The sequence below is a fragment of the Tyto alba genome, unplaced genomic scaffold, assembly GCF_018691265.1.
Source record: "Tyto alba isolate M040663 unplaced genomic scaffold, T.alba_DEE_v4.0 Super-Scaffold_44, whole genome shotgun sequence".
Classification (NCBI taxonomy): domain Eukaryota; kingdom Metazoa; phylum Chordata; class Aves; order Strigiformes; family Tytonidae; genus Tyto; species Tyto alba.
In genome coordinates this window covers 11,247,524-11,263,784 of record NW_024881320.1, presented here as the reverse complement: position 1 = coordinate 11,263,784, position 16,261 = coordinate 11,247,524, and the positions used below count along the sequence as shown (strand labels likewise).

The 16,261-nt window shown below is 37.8% G+C and overlaps 1 protein-coding gene across 8 annotated transcripts in view; it reads right to left on the bottom strand.

Moving 5' to 3' along the window:
- CABIN1 (calcineurin binding protein 1) overlaps positions 1–16,261 on the bottom strand; it is a 118,344-nt gene that overhangs the window by 16,569 nt on the left and 85,514 nt on the right. For all 8 annotated transcript variants that reach the window (XM_042805219.1, XM_042805218.1, XM_042805224.1 and 5 more), the window contains 3 exons: positions 15,568–15,664; positions 13,710–14,351; positions 13,167–13,241 (listed from right to left, as the gene is read on the bottom strand). In XM_042805219.1, coding sequence (XP_042661153.1) covers positions 13,167–13,241; positions 13,710–14,351; positions 15,568–15,664 — 814 coding nt within the window. The remainder of the gene's footprint in view (positions 1–13,166; positions 13,242–13,709; positions 14,352–15,567; positions 15,665–16,261) is intronic.

Sequence of the window (16,261 nt, the reverse complement as noted above, 5' to 3'; positions counted from 1 at the left end):
CAACTCGGAAGAATGCTGTGGAAGATCTGTTGCTTTTGTAGAAGTAACAGTGGCACCAAAAGCAACACTCTCCTCCAAAGTTAGCGCTAAGGATTGAACAGTGTCATTGATTATAGAGACTGAGGTAAAAGGTGACATAAATTCACCAAAGGAGGGAATAAAAGTATCCATAAAACAAGTATCTTCTCTATAATTTTTATCAGCAATCAAATAAAGTATTCTTGCCTCTGAGGCCACAGAATGCATTTATTTCATGCTCTTCACAGTCTTCATTTAATGGAAACTTATTGGACTGCAAAAGATATAGTTGAATGGAATCCTCAACTGTTTAACTGTCTGCCTTGTTCCTCTACCATGAAGAAAAACTCATTTTAATCATGCTGTCAAATGTAAAAACAAATTGGGCCCTAATGTCCTAGATGACCAAAGATTTATTAAAATACTAGAAGAGTCAGCAGAATTTCACTGAGAAAACAGAGTGAAGTCTAGCTGGAGAAAACACATATTTAAAATTCAAAGGTGGAAAGCACACAATCACTTTTTTTTTTTTTTTTAATAATTGGTGGGATGTATTTTTGAAGTTCCTGAACTTGATTAATCAATCTACAAAAAGCATATGATTAAAACCTGCCAGATTCTATGTGCACACAAAAAATAAAATATAGTAGCTATATTTACCATATTGGATAAAAAAAGGTCTATTCTACCTCTGAGAGCAGCAAGTTTCTGATGTTTAAAGCATCAGTTCCAGAACTAAAGGTCTCAAAAAGTACAAATGGGATCACAGAAACCTGAGGGAAATTAAACTGCAGAAGAAAACATTAAGCCAGAAGTGAGATCACTAGAGGAAATGGTTTCAGCTGAGATTTAGAGGGAAAACCCTTCACACCCATGCACTTCATTAACTTACATAATACATTATGTAGAACCTGACATTTCTGTGCTTGTATTATAGCCAAAATTTTTTCAGCAGAAATAGAGGAAGGTACTACTAGTTAGGTACATATTTGTTAAAAATATAACTGCAACTCAAACTGTATTTCTATAAAAATGCACAGCTATTTCCAGAGACAGAAAGAGGACATTTGGAAAGTAACTCAGCAATATTTGGACGGTACTCATAAGAAAAATGATTAGTGAGAGAAGTACATCATGGAGCAATTCCTGCTGGAAGGGACCTCTGGAGGTCTCCAGTCCAACTTCTTGCTCAAAGCAGAGCTGACTTCAAAGTTAGATCAGCTTACTGAGGGGCATGTGTCCAGCCCTGTTCTAAATAGTGCCAAGGATGGAGATTCCACCACCTCTCTGGGCCTCTGTTCTACTGCTTTACCAACTTCACAGTGAACATTTTTTTCCTATCGCTTCATCCAACTTTCTCTTGCTGCAACTTTAAATGGTGCCTCTCATCATGTTCCTGCCTTTCTGCTGAAGATAGCAATTCCATACCTCCTCTCTTCATAAGTCTCCTCTCCAGGATGAAGCAACCCAGCTCTCTGCGACTTCACTGCCATAAGAACACACCACTGACCTGCATTAAACCTCTAGCTCAGGGGTCCAAATTGTTTTTGGCAGAGCTGTTCCCCTGCCAGTTATGTTTCACAGGGGTCATTCTGCCCCAGGTGCAGGACTCTGAAATTTTTTTTGTTGAACATTCAGGTAGTTCCTGTCAATGCAATCCTCCAGTCTACCGAGGTTCGTTTGAATGGTAGGTAGTCCTGCTCTCCAGCATACTAATCACACCCTCCAAACTCAATCTCACTGAGGGTTCACTCCATCCCATCATCCAAGGCATCAGAGAGGATGATATCCCGGTATAAGTCTGAGAAATGCCACTGGGAACTGGCTACCAGGTACAATCCCAGTGGTTGGCCAACACGCATTTAACTAGGCAATGGAGGCAGTGACAAATACTGAAAAGAGGAAGGCCATCTTGTAAGTTGTAGATGATCAGGCACGTAGAAAGAAACAGTTGAGACTAAAACAACCCTCATTGGTATACATAGATGGAACCAAATTAATTTTTAATTTATCTCAAGATGAAGATGCTGTACCCAGGACAAGGAAAATAAATTAGTTTTATTTTGAGTTGGTCCTCCAGGGGAATTTGTGGTTCGGGTAAGATGATTTTGCCAAGAATCAACCTGCCTCATGAAGAGAGTGACATTTTATTTGCATGAAAGAATAACGCTGAAACTAACACCATGTTTCTGTCTCAGTAAAATGATGACTAAAAATTCTAATGTGCAATCAAAAAGTACAGCCTTATACCAAAGACTGGCAATCAAAGAAGGTTTTCATATTTATGGCTTCAAAGGGAAATCTTCCAGATGTGCCCTGGTGAAGAGTTGTCTAAGGCTTCTGTAAATAAACAGGTTCTTTTCAACTCAATGAAACAGAGACCTTGAAAGGAGGGAAAAAACCCCTCTCAATGACCTTCTTTTCTCAAAAGGGGGTGTGGGACTGAAAGTACAAGGAGGAGAAAGCTATCTTTAAAATAAAAGTCTAGGCATTAAAAAAACCCCACCCTTGGGTATTCTGTACTCTGCAACGTACTTGGCCGTAAGAAAAGGGATTTTACCCTCCTTCATATGTTTTACTGGACCCAGAAATTGAAGACCACCCAAAAGCTGTAAGCAGAAAGCTAAGATGAGCACCACAGTAAGGCACATGCTTTATGAGATTTTGGTTTTAATGTAGGGGCAATAATTCCAGAACCTCTGACCAGTAAGTGATGCTACTCACAAAACCCAGGTCAGGACAATGTCACTAACTACACTACTCTAAACTTACAGGACCGTATTTCATCATCCTGCAGGTGATTGCCTTCAGGAAAATACAAAACTTTGTAACACTGCATCTGAGAAATAAACCCAGAAAAACTCCTTAGAGGAAGTCTGGAAATCTTTACCAGAAGTATTTTATGTTTATCTATGTCTATTGCTATACCACCAGTAAGGCATAATAAAGATTATCTTCCTCAAACATTCATTTGGAACAGTAGGAAGTTGAGAAGCAGTGACAATCCTTTACTAGTGTTTTATGTGGTTTCGCATTAAGAGATTATTTTTTTTAGTTTTTACTTTGTTGTGGCACTATTTCAAAACTGCAGAAATTCTCCTTCCCCCTCTGCAATCAGCCTCACCATGCTGAGCATCTGTTTACCACCACTGCATTTGAAATACAGTAGCTTTATTATGAAGTGGCTCTAGACACCAAGAGAGAATTAATCTTTTCTTACATTGATGAGGATTTTACTTACAGAACAAGTGTATATTGTTGAAATAAGATGAAAACTCCTATTTGACTTCTTCCTATCTTTCATTGTAATTACAGGTTCATCTAGTCAAGATGGGACTTCCTTCTGGATTTTTAAACACAAGATGAGGTACTGAAGAGCGTGCAGTACTACTTTTGTCTTGACTACTATACTATCAAAGTGGATGGATGAAACATTTAAGGGTTATTAATATCAAAATGACATGTCATAGATGGTGAGAAAATAGTCCATTACTTCCATAAATATCTGCCATCTTATTTGCTCTTCTTTAAAATACTTAGCAAAAACGTTCTTTGTTATGAAACCTAGATAAAGCTGAAATTTAAATTAGTAAGTACCATAATCCTCATAGAGTTCATTCAGCTTCACGGAGGCTTTGGATAAACCCTTCCTATATTGAAAGCTCATGTAAAAGAAGTAAAGAAAGTGCAGGAAGGCAAGCACTTGGACAGCCTTCCACCAAGAAAAGTAGCAGCAAAAGCGCAGAATTTTTTCACAGATGTTAGCAAAAAAAATAGTTCCCTATAGTTTCCCAGTGAGGCACTTCTATAGTGAGACAACAGCAGCAGCAAAAAGAAACTGAGCATTAAGAAATGACATGAGAAAAATTTTACTTCCTAGCCTCTCTGCAAAGTCATAAACCACACAACCTGGCTGAGGGCTTATTTTTACCATGCTTACTGTTGTTTTCAAAACATATTTTGAAAAAGAAAGAAATCCTACAGGAACCTTACTGATACTACTTCTGGCGTGGCTCACTGCTCTGGGGTTGTGGGAAAAAAGTAACGATCAAATGTTCCATAGAAAAGGAAAGCAACGGTCTTCCCAACAGAAGTTTCCTAATGAAAAATACTGGCACTGCAACTGTTACATAACATTTTCTTGCTGTTTTTTTAAATTATTCCCATGTCTGAGTTTAGCACCCTAGTGGGACTGAAGTCAGAATCCACCTAAAAAAAATGTGCACCTTTTTAAAAGAATACCAGCACATCACCACAAAGCCTGAAAGCTGTCACACAAACTGGCTGAACAATATGCTGGCCACATTCCACAATATTACCACTCCAACTTGTGTTCAATATTGTGTTTTAATTAAACTAAGCCTGTTCTAATTTTTTTCTCAATCTCTCTCTAGCAATATTTGAAAGAAGTATCATTTGGAAGTTTTCTTCAAGGTACATTAGAACTAGCAGCAATATCCATGATCCAGATTCTGAAGAACCTTGTATTTCCTAAGATTACAGTTTTATATACAGAAAATGAAGGTTTATATACATCTGATTGAACTGCACTCTAGCCTAACAAAATCATCCATTTATATAAATGCATGCAGGGGCTTAATGTCCTGCTCTACGTAGGCAGCCATATTCCAGCAATGCTTCCATCCACAAAAACATCATTACTAGACCAAGACAGATAAGGTAGTAGGATGAAAAACACTGATAGACAAAGTAGAAGATAAAAAGTGACTTTTCTTTCCTTCATATTCACTTAATGATTGCTTTCTGCAGGAGACAGAAGGAGGAGAGTTGTTAATTATTTCAAGAATACACCTCCAGGATAGAGTGAGAGGGGGATGCCATGGCAACTGGCAAATGCAACAGTGAACAAAATGGTCACCCTTTGGTAGGGGTGAGACCATGGAAGAGCTCATCCTTTTGTCCCCCCCATCCCCACCTCCTCCTTCCCCCCCTCCTTTCTTGTCATCTTTGCTGCATTAATAAAGCATACCGACAACTCAGGAAAAACAACTTTTTCTGTAAGCAGTCTCTGACGTCTTGATGTGCAGGAAGAAAAGATGAAAATTAGTAGCATGTGGGCGGAACAAAAAAGGGGGGGAAAAACACATGAGGTAGAGCTACAGATTATTATTTTATAATTATTTAATATTTTACTTATCTCCTTCCATTCCCAGCACACTGCCTTTACAGAATGCTTTTAGCTGTTTCTTGGAGAGAACAGCTTGGTGGTTTGTTGTTTTGTGATTTTTTTTTTTTAAATTGAGAATTTGAGAAGAATATGCTCTAGACATTCAAGGCAGTTCTAACAAGTCACTCTCAAGTTTTCTCCTTGAAGACAAAAGCCTAAAAGACCCTGTCACTGCAGTACTGACTGCATTCCACAGCAGAAGGGGAAAAATCCACTGAAGTGCCCTCTAGCTTCATTCACAGAAGACAATTTTTTCTTTTCCAAATAAAATGTCACATTCACTGGAAGGTCCAACAGAGAGACTGTAACATCACTAGACTGATGCTCCAGAGTCAATCTGAGCACTTTTGAGGTTGTGTGCAGTTCCAGCTGCAGACCCCCCATACAGCAAGCCCATCACCTATGATCCCCTAAAATTCTTCAGTACTAGGCTGCAGTTTAAGATAACTCATTGCCAGCACTGGGAAGGGTTAAACATCAGTAAAAGAAGAAAACAAGTCCTCAGTTATCTGTTTTGGAACAAGAGTAGGACAGTAACAGCAGCACTAAAACACTGCCTTTCCTCAAAAAATACTGCTTTTATATTATAGAAGCAGCAAAACTTTACAAAATCAGGGATCACACTGGCAGCCCGCCAGGAGCCTGAAAAGGCACGGTTCATTTGCATAACCTGATTGTGCCTTTGTGTTTATAATAAAATTTACTTGTTTTGACTCTAGTGGCAGCTTCTTCATGAAGCATCATGTTTAATTAGATCTGACACTGAAAGCTGCTGAGGAGTTTTGACTGCAGGTTTAGAAAGGGAAACAAGAAGCACACTCAGAGTTTGGCACCAGCCAGTGGGAGAACGTGCTCATGGAGTTGTTACTTTGGAAGAGGTGAGTGAAGCCAAGGGTGAAAGGGAGGATTTGATCAGTCAGAACAGTGCAGGGAGAACTCAAGGTTTGGCAGCTGGAGCAGGAAAGGGTGGTTGAAAATTTCTTTTCTCTCCCTTACTCTTCAGGGATGGAGTTGGTCCCAGAGCAAGGATTTTTTGGCTAAGGCAGCCATGAGTCTTAAATAACTCAGCAATGTTGAAATAGTCCCTTCTCATGACACTTAGATGATATACTGTACTGTGAAGAACCAATAGAAATTTCAGCTGCTACAACGCTACTCATTACTAGGACTTTCTACATACAGTCTCATATTCTCAAGGGTCATAACAAAGCACTAGAGACTTAGTGGCATTTTGGAACTTTGCCTTTGAACACTCCCATATTTTTAGATATGTTAGATCCAACCATGTGTGCAATGTTGATGTCTGCAATGTTTTAAGCGATTTGTTTTACATAGATTCAGTTCTCAGGATTGGACATACACAGTATACCCTAACAACCAACTGCAAAGTTTTACTTGTCCTCTTTAGGCTACCTGTCACGACAGTTTCAACACTGGTGAAAGCTGTAATTTTAGTATTAAGGCATTCAATATTAAGCCCACAGTAATAAGCATACCTTTTCAAATTGCAAGTCAAGAAAAAAAGAAGACAGATGCATTCTTAGACTGAAGTATCTCCACATTCATTAACATAATATTCTATGCACAACAAAGCTTTATCCTAGCTTGTGCTGCAGTAACTTTCCCATGCTGACACGTCCTTAACAGTATCACAGACATGTAAAATGAAGAATTTTATACAATCAATTTTAGGCAGTCAGTGGAAAGGCTTATTAGAAATTCTCTAATTATCTAGAACCTCACAATTGCTTTCTGCCAGCACGTCCCCTCCTTGGTCCTTAGGACCACACATTTAAGTATAATGCCATGTCTAGGTCAAACTAGTCTGCCTCTTAATCTTTCATTCTCCTTCAACAAGGCCTCCTTGGTATTCCATTTCCAGTGACCATTAATTTCTTATGAAAATCATAGTTGGCAAGACTAAAAATACATCTTATAACTCAGAGCTGACTGCTTTCAGGATCTCTGCAAATCTTTTTGATAACATTCTCAGACAGAGAAAAATCAAAGAAAAGAACAAGCATCCTTCAAAATGCTGCTTGACCACAAAGTGAATTAATCTTTAGTGTAACTTTAGTAACTTAACTACTAATGACACAGTGACCACTACTGGACAGCAATTTCAGCCCATTTGATATGTCTGTATCAAAAATCTTGCTCACAGTTAAGAATTTAAATAGAAAAGGACAAAAAGAGGAGGAATGCCTTTCAGCCACACCTGCCTCCAGCCCGGTGTGCTGCATGGCTATATGAACGCCTGTGCCAGAACAGAGGAACATGCACCATGGCACAGGAAGGAGCAGCCACCAAGGAAGCAGGCTTACTTCTTCTAGCAGCAATCTCACTTTAAAGTGCTGATTCAACAATGCTATGACTCATTATCATGTCCTCCAGAGGATGTTACTTTAAACAATAACAACAAAAAAAATCAGAAAACTCCAATACCATCACAATTTGTAAGTTCAACCAGAACAATTTACTTTCCTCCCTCAGTTACAAAAGGCCCGTCAGATGAGATGGGCTACCACTCTCCCACCTTTTCCAGTTGCAGGACTACTCCATGACTTAAAATAGTAGCATGAGCAATTAAATGTCTTTGGAGTCAGAACCCCACTCCTGATGGGTCATTACTGGTGGTCATACACACCTCTTTGGAAGCTGCCATAATCTGAAGAAAATTTAAGTAGTCTCCGGAACTTTAGTCTCTTATTTTTTAAAACAGTGCAATAGGCTCAAGGGTCAATAGGCAATACTAGAAAATGTGAGTATTTGAGAAGATACTTTGTTAAATCCTTCAACATAGATCCTAGGAGAGCAGTTAAATATATAGCAAACAGCAAAACAACATTCTCTGAAGGGCTGATAATTACACTGTTGTAACAGATAAAGTGGTATTTATTTTTAAGGTGTTCACTGGACAATCTTCTGTAACACTGAAAACTGATCAGACAGTATTGCCTTCGTCCTCTTAATTCTGAGGATATGATAAGAAAGATAAACGCTGATATTAATGCTGCTGTTTAAGAATGCTGCACCACCACTTTTTAGATTTTGAACCAAAGTCTGCTGAAGTTGATGAATACATCACTTTTAAAAACTATTACTGTTATTGTTTTGGAATACTGAAAGAAATCTCCCAGCAACTAACACTGAACACATTTTTATATCAATTACTGGAATCTCGTCCGTTTATGCTACCCTGTTCCCACACACCATGAAGGATTTTCCTTTTTATTAAAAACAAAAAAATGCACACATTTTAGTCCTCCCCTCTCCCATTTCACTTTCACATTAGATAGTGTTACAAGCTCAGATTTGACTTCACCATTATGGTTTAACAGTAAATACTTATTACAGTAACACTGAACCTAGCCTAACACAAACACAGCACAAATTATTCATACAGTTAAAATCTCCTCCCTTTCTCCCCCCCACCCCGCCATGGTAATACACATGGATTGATTTATGTTGTATTTACTAGCAGCTTTCTCCAACTCACAAGTATCTCTTTGGTTGCCTCTTGGATGACTGTTACAGGTCTTCAGCTGCTTCTGCATTAGACATGAAAAACTCAAAGCCCTCATTAAGCAGTATTTGGTAAAGCAAGATTGTGTTTGCTATGGGAAAACATCAATTACTCCTGAAAGTAAGAGTTGAATCCAATAAACTTTGAGAAGATGTTTAATTGATATGATGATGCTCAACTGATTCTGTTTAACTGGTAAGGTTCCTCACCGCACTAGAGTTCTAATGCCACAGCATTTTATCCAAGTCTGTACTGAGTACACACAGGTACACTTTTCTGTTAAAGGTATTACAGTCTAAGCACAAGCACTGTAAAGCATCCTGCAAAGATGTTAAGTCACACCTGAACTATAACAGCAGTCACACGTATAAAGGATCCTTTTCTGAAACACAATCTTCTGTCCCTGGCACAAGCATGGTATGTTGCCACCCTATGCAAGATCTCATGACAGAGTATCTACATTAATTTATCTGTTGATGTGTCACATTTTAATCGAGAATACTTCAATTTCAACAGTTCTCCAGGAGCACAGGAACTTATCGTGGCAAGGTTTTGTATCACCATCTTTTTCTGCCTTCTTCAAAGCTAGGAGCCAACCCTTCTAAACCACCTCCACAGGTATTTATCTGACTTTGTAGAAGAAGATGCTAGAGCCTCATTGGCTCAATGCATGTTAACATTCCATGAGTCATGAGGATTACAGAGGATTTCTGAAATCAAGTGAAAGGGTCACAGTATTGCCAAGCTATTAAAAAAGATTAGATCTCATCACAAAAGTATAATACCTGCTTTGTCAAACTCCATTTACTGATTGCTGTATTGTTTTCTGCTTATGCCTGAAGAGGCATATAAAAAGATTTCAATGGAGTTGTTAAATATTTAGGTTAAAAACTGTGACTGGTCTGGAAGAAAGCTGAAGAGCCATAATTCAAATAATTCCTAATTTTAGTAGCAAGTGAAAACTTTAATAAAGAAACAATATACTGCCTGGAACTGTAAAATAAATACAACAGCCAGCAGAGACATGTATCAAGGTGGATTTTGTGTTCACTTTTTTTTTTATTGACTGTCAATTTCTTGGGATAAATGACTGAAGAACCCCAGGCCCTGTAAACCTACTCAATTTATCCAAAACAAAGTACTCCTCTGGGCTGCAACAGCTCTACACATGACATCATTTGTTTACAGAAGGGAAATACTTGCCAACTTTAAATAAAACAAGATTCAGCCTGTTGAAAACAGACATATGTCTACAAGAGTGGCTATTCCTATGATTCCACACTAATTCACAGTGTTATACTAGTAGTAGGGCAGCTTCACACAGCTTACACTATCCTGCTAGAAAGAGATGAAAAGGAGACCACAGTATGTAATAATCTCATTAGCTGGGACTGCTTCCTAAAAGGGAATGTTTACAAGCTTCAAAGTGCATCATGTTAAGAAGTATGTTTTATTTCAAGTGATTTAACAGCAAATCTCACCACTTCCAGTACAGTTAAATACCAGCTCACCTATTGTATCTACTTTCAAGTTTGTGTGCAGGTTTTCCCACCATTCTAATGTTTCACTACATGTCTGAGTAACTGTTGACCTTGCTGGAAGAGCTGGCAGAGCAAACGCATACCCAGAATCTTCAAGAAAGCCCGGTAAGGAACTTGGCTGATACATCGAAGTTTGCTGAGGAGTTTTTAAAAAGGTGAATACATCCAAAAAGCAAACAGTAACATTACTTTCTAAAGAAGTTTATTAGTAAATTCTTTTTATTTTCAAGTCATAAATCACAGTGTGATGATGCCTATTTCCCCCTCTCCCATCCCCCAAGATAAACAAAAAAATTCTTAACAGGCTGAGCCAAGATTTCTTTATTAAAGAAATTTAAAATCTTAAATACCAGACTATGAGCAAAGAAACACTTCTACTAGAATACCTCTGTTGACATTTCTGTTCATCTCTATAGTTCAATGGAAAAATGTGACTGACTTCCTGAGAGGAACAAATTAGAGAAAGTTACTTCCCTGAAAATCTAATAAAGAAAAGCTCCCTATACTCTTACATCCTCTCCTGTTGCTCTGCTAGGAGATGCACTGTACAAACACACTGTTAAATAATTTTTATCTCAGTATTAACAACTGGAAACCTCTATGGTTACTCAAGACTCAGACTTTTTACACAGCACAGGGAAAAACACAGGTTGGTGTTCCTTCTCACAACTAAAACTAACACCATTTCAGGAAGAAATTTAGTATGAAGGTAGTCTTGTCTAGAACAAACACTGTGTAACAGAGTCTGCCATGAGGGTTTGAACTTCCTCTGCCCTCCTGGACAAGCCAAAATCACCAGTAAAACAGTATTAATCAAAATGAGATGAGAATAAATACCCATAGATTCAAGAGAACAGTGCATGAAAACACAAGGTTCAAGCTCCACTGAAAGAAAAAAAAAATACTATCTGAAACCTTTCACAAAAGACAGAATTCTCTGTTTCCTGAAGTTGTGGAATAGACAGCACTAAACCTTGTTACAGGAGTTGACCCGCAGCCTCAATTTTATTCTGCTCCACTAGACAGAAAAACCTAAAAGAAAGACCTCTTAACTCAATATAATATAGAAGGTTCACCTTGTAAGTTGTTGTACCTCTTATCCCGCATCTCTAACCCAGTTGTGCTTTAGTTCTGAGAGGCATTTGTCACGTATGTTAACACACAGAAGTGAACACCAGGCAATGTTCATTATTTGAGGTTAGGTTTAAAAGATCTAAAGAACAGAGGCAGTGTTCTGGTGGTATGTACCAGATTTGCTTCAGAAACTAGAAGAATTATCTGGAGGTTTAAGAAATGCATTTATTTTGAAAAACAGGAGATAGGTATTCAGATCCTTTTCACATTAAGACAATATTTAACTTGCTAACACCAGAGATGTACCTCCTCAAAAGTTTATGTTTTTGCAAAGCAGAGATGGGTGTAATTTACAAAAGAAAAGACTCATACAAATTTGGAGGATAAAGAGAAATTCTGAAAGACTTTTAACTGCCCTTCAGTATTTATGAAAATTAGCACCTAGGCAAAGAGAAAGAATCAAGTGATGAAGAAGCAGGTAATTCTCCCTTTCTCTGCAACCATAATACTTTTTCCCTGGTAACTGGCAAGTTAAAATGCATTGTGTGGGAATTTCTAGCATAGTCACAGCATGTACTTCTCCTTGTACACTTCTATGGGGTGAGACACATGACAGGAAGATGAAGTTACAGGAGATGATGGGAAGATGAAATAACAGAAGAGATACTTGAGGGACAGAAGAGACAAACTGCAGAAAACCAGAAAAAATTTCTGCAGCTTATAAAACAAGTTTGTTCATGACATTTCTGAAAGAGCTCTACTTTAAATCAGTACTGAACATGATTCAACATATTCATAGAGTTATTTACCTTTCTCATACAGAAAACCTTAGAGATACTTCTCGTTTCACACACTTAACCATGTTACAGACCACCACTTGTGAAACACTCAAAGACAACAGGAGATTTCTAAGTTGCACTACCACAGATTTTTTTCCAAGTATTTTTAAACAAATACTATTTTAATTACTTTGAGAGCTAGCAATCAATAACACAGACTATGTTTTCAAAGCATAAAGCATGCACCAAGCCCCTAGCAGTATTAAAACATAGACTAGTAACTAGGTACATAGACTTTTTCTTCAAAGCATATTTTATCTTCTAGTCAAAATCTGCTGAATAACTGCTTCATGGTATGCCGGTGGCAAAAGTTATGGAAAGTACAAAACTAGAAAATACATCGGGAGCTTTCAACTGATGGATTGCTGGCAAAACGAATGTCCACTAAACATGTAATTCATCTAGTTTTCTTCTCTTCTTGGTTTTGTTTTCACATTAAGGACTGATAAATAACCAACCATTTAAAGCTCTGTAATTGTTTGTTGGATAAATCCAGAAGCTACAAGCTTAAAAACAAACTGAATAACGTAAGAGTTAAAACCAGATTCTCAACCACGTAAATTGAGAGAAAAGCTATTTGGTACCCCTGGAGCAGAATGCAATGTTAGCAAGGGAAGAGCTGATGAGATTGTTAGCCCTCAGGGATCAGAAAGAAGTAATTACCATCCATGAAACACTAAGGAACAATGTGGACATTAAGAAAATTGTAATGTGCCATAAATATTTCGATTTGAAGATTATTTGGGGTTTCCCCAAAGGCTTTTGGGCATGCAAACTGTCCTTCAAGCCTGACATAAACAGTAGCAATGGCCCTAACAAAAGAGATGAGCTCCCTACACTAACGTGGCCCAATTTATCTTAGATGACAACAATACAAGAAAAGTAGATATTTCTAATTGCTGCACTCAGTGACAGACTTACTTATACAGACTAAGTAATAAAAGGTTGTTACAAGCAGCCAGGAACTTCACCAAGCTTACCTGTTTCTGTGCTGATGCTCCCATATGCACCTGGCAAAACTTGACTGCTTGTTCAAGTGCTGCTTCTTCATCCACCTGAACACAGAATCACTACTAATGAAGTCATAATTACTTAGCTCATCTATAAGTATCATTAAATTCAGAAGAAATAGGGATGCAGACCATGGGAGTAAGAGAGAGAAGCAGCATCTCTACAGCAAAACAGTGATCTTAAGTTATTTAGGAGTATGTATTCCAAAATACACAACTCTCTCAATTCAAACTAACATTTAGCATGAACAAACCCTACATAATTGGTTCTCTAGCTCTTAACTGATTTCAGAAATCACGTTCCAAAACATGGAGGGTCCTACTTTCCCCACCCCCCACTCTAGTAGTGGTCTTGTCAAGAGAGTGGTTCTTTGGGAGATATTTATCTCCACAACTTTTGAACAGATACAGGGCCAATTTTATACCACTTGGTTGGGCAAATAATGTTATTCTATAATCATGTCTGAAGTCACATAGAGAAACTGCAGTTAATTATAAAGTACAATACTTTACCTGTTTAATTAGCATGTATGTTTCAGACATGATCTTCTCGATTTTACCCAGGTCGTAGGCCATAACTTTCTGACCTTGCTGCCATACTCGGTAAGCATCGAGCAGAAGTGTTTTCCCAGACTCCACATCCTCAAGTAATTTCCTCTTCCGGCTCGATCTCTGGACAGGTTCTTCTGTAGGTACTGCTTGAACTATTCCTTTAGTTGTCTGCTGCTGATGTTTTGAGCTGATACTTAGCTCTTCCAAAGAAAGTTCTGGAGTCCGGCTCTCTGGAGCTCTTTCCTTTGAGTTCCTACCAGACTGAAGACAGTCTGGCTCACTGCGTTTACATGAAGAATCCATTTTTTCAGGGTCATTGGAATATCCATCAAGATCCATAGGCTCAGCTGAACCAGGCCCAGGGAGCTCTTTAATTTCCTTTTCATTCTTGTCCTCCTCTTCCAATATGTCCATAGCATTGGGAATTTGCCCCTGGGTCACTTCCTTTACTCCATTTTCAGTACTATGTGCTGCTCCATCCGATAAAACTGGCTTTTTGGGAAGGACATCTTTCCCCTCTTCAGCACTAGTTTTATTAGAGACATCTGTTGTCATCCTTCCTGAAGCAAGGTTAGAAGACTTGGAACTCTGATCTTCTGAAACCTTAATAAAAGAAGTAATTCTTAGTGATATTACTGAAATCAGAAAGCATTTGAGCACAGCTATCACTACCCTGAATACCGACCATGAGCACCTTTACATTAATGCCTCTGCTAAAGAAAATGTATTTATTCTATGTTCATTTTTGTTTCTTTCTATTAATCCATCCAAACTACATGTCTTACCATCAAAGCATTTTAATCAGTGAAAACACCACAGAGAAATCAACAGCACAGGCTGAATCAAAGCTGCACCATTTATTTTCCCCTCACAACTTCAGTCTATACTGTGGGATCCAACTAAATGAAATCCGAGGTTTTAATAGCACAGATTTTTTTTTTCTAGTATACTGAAATCAAAACTGAACCTGTTTCTTGTCGCAGCTGCAGATCAACCTAAAATTTAAGAATCTTCCCTTTGGTTGCTGTTACGTAACTTTCTTCTTATTAGTAGACCAAGAAGCATGTTAAACTTTGCTATAGTATTTTAATTTTCATACCTTTACTTTGGTGATGGTCCAAAGGTAGAAAACCTCCATACATCATCTCTTTCTTTCACAGATTGCTAATGGTATGATTCTTTTATGCAGATTTATTAACCAGCTATTTCATACAGAGAGTTCCAGTGTTCTTAAAGATGTTTTCATTTAATTTATTAAACCTATACTCTGTTAACTTGGAAAACCCTTAGAAACAAGTTCTTCCTTGAATGTGTTTACCAAATAAACTTCCAATTTCCAGTTATCTTAACCTGAAAACTGATTAGTCTCGAGTTTTTAGAATTAAATCTAAATTATGATTAAATGTAATAACAGGTGTAGGACTAGCAGTTAAAAATGGCTAGGCACGTAACATCTACTTGTCTAGTTTTGTTCTTCAAGAGGAATCTTAGCTCATTTTAAAAGGAAATTTCCAGTAGACCCCACTTAAAGCGCAGCTGTTCTTATACTCCATGTAACTACCATAATTTGAAATTTAAGGGACAGGTAAACCAAACTTACTGCAATCCATTCTCAACAAATGTATATGTTACTGGATTTAAAAAATGAAAAAGCAACAATGCTGGAAGAAAGTTTCCTGTGTAGTTGCACATAAACAAAAGGTATTAGAAGTGAGAATAATGTAGCTCTTCAGCCTCACAAGATCTAAGGAATTAATAAACTGAACTTAGAAAAATCTAATTACTAAATCAACAACCATTAAACACACTGCTGACTTACCTGCGTCAGATCGTTGAGAGTGTCCTCCAACACTTTCACTGTAAGCACAAAGGCTTGTTGGGCCAGAACTTGGCGATCTGCATCACGCAAGTACTTCCTGTGCCACATTAAGATAACAGAAATTAAGCTAACTGCCAAAAGCTTATAGGACTTCAAAAGCAAGAACCAGGACATTAAAGAAAAGTAAAATTCCTCCCCCCCAAACTAAACATTAACAATTTTAAAATCAAGTTAAAAGAAAGTAGATAAAACATATACAGTTGTATATTGAAACATAACATTTTAGCTATGTTTCCCTCCAATCATCCCCTCCACACAATCATCAAAGATGACATGCATGAAGCAAAAGACAGCAGTATCTACAAACAGAGGGAAAGGGAGAAAAAAAACCACAAAACCAAAAAACACCAAAACCCCCAAACTCAAACCCAGAGCAAAACAAGACAACCAGAATTACTGTTTTCTTATATCAAGCCTGCTGTGCCCTTCAAATACCAGCTTTTTGTTCAAGTTCAAACCTTTTATTGAAAAAAAGTATCATTCACACAAAAGTATCTTGAACTGTCAGGTGATTTTCACATTCTGGATAAACCATGCATGTGAGATTAAGGACATCAGCAAATCTTTTCTCACTGGTCATATCAGTTGCCTTTGAATCTAGGGTTTTTTGAGCTAAAACACTGGTATGCCAATA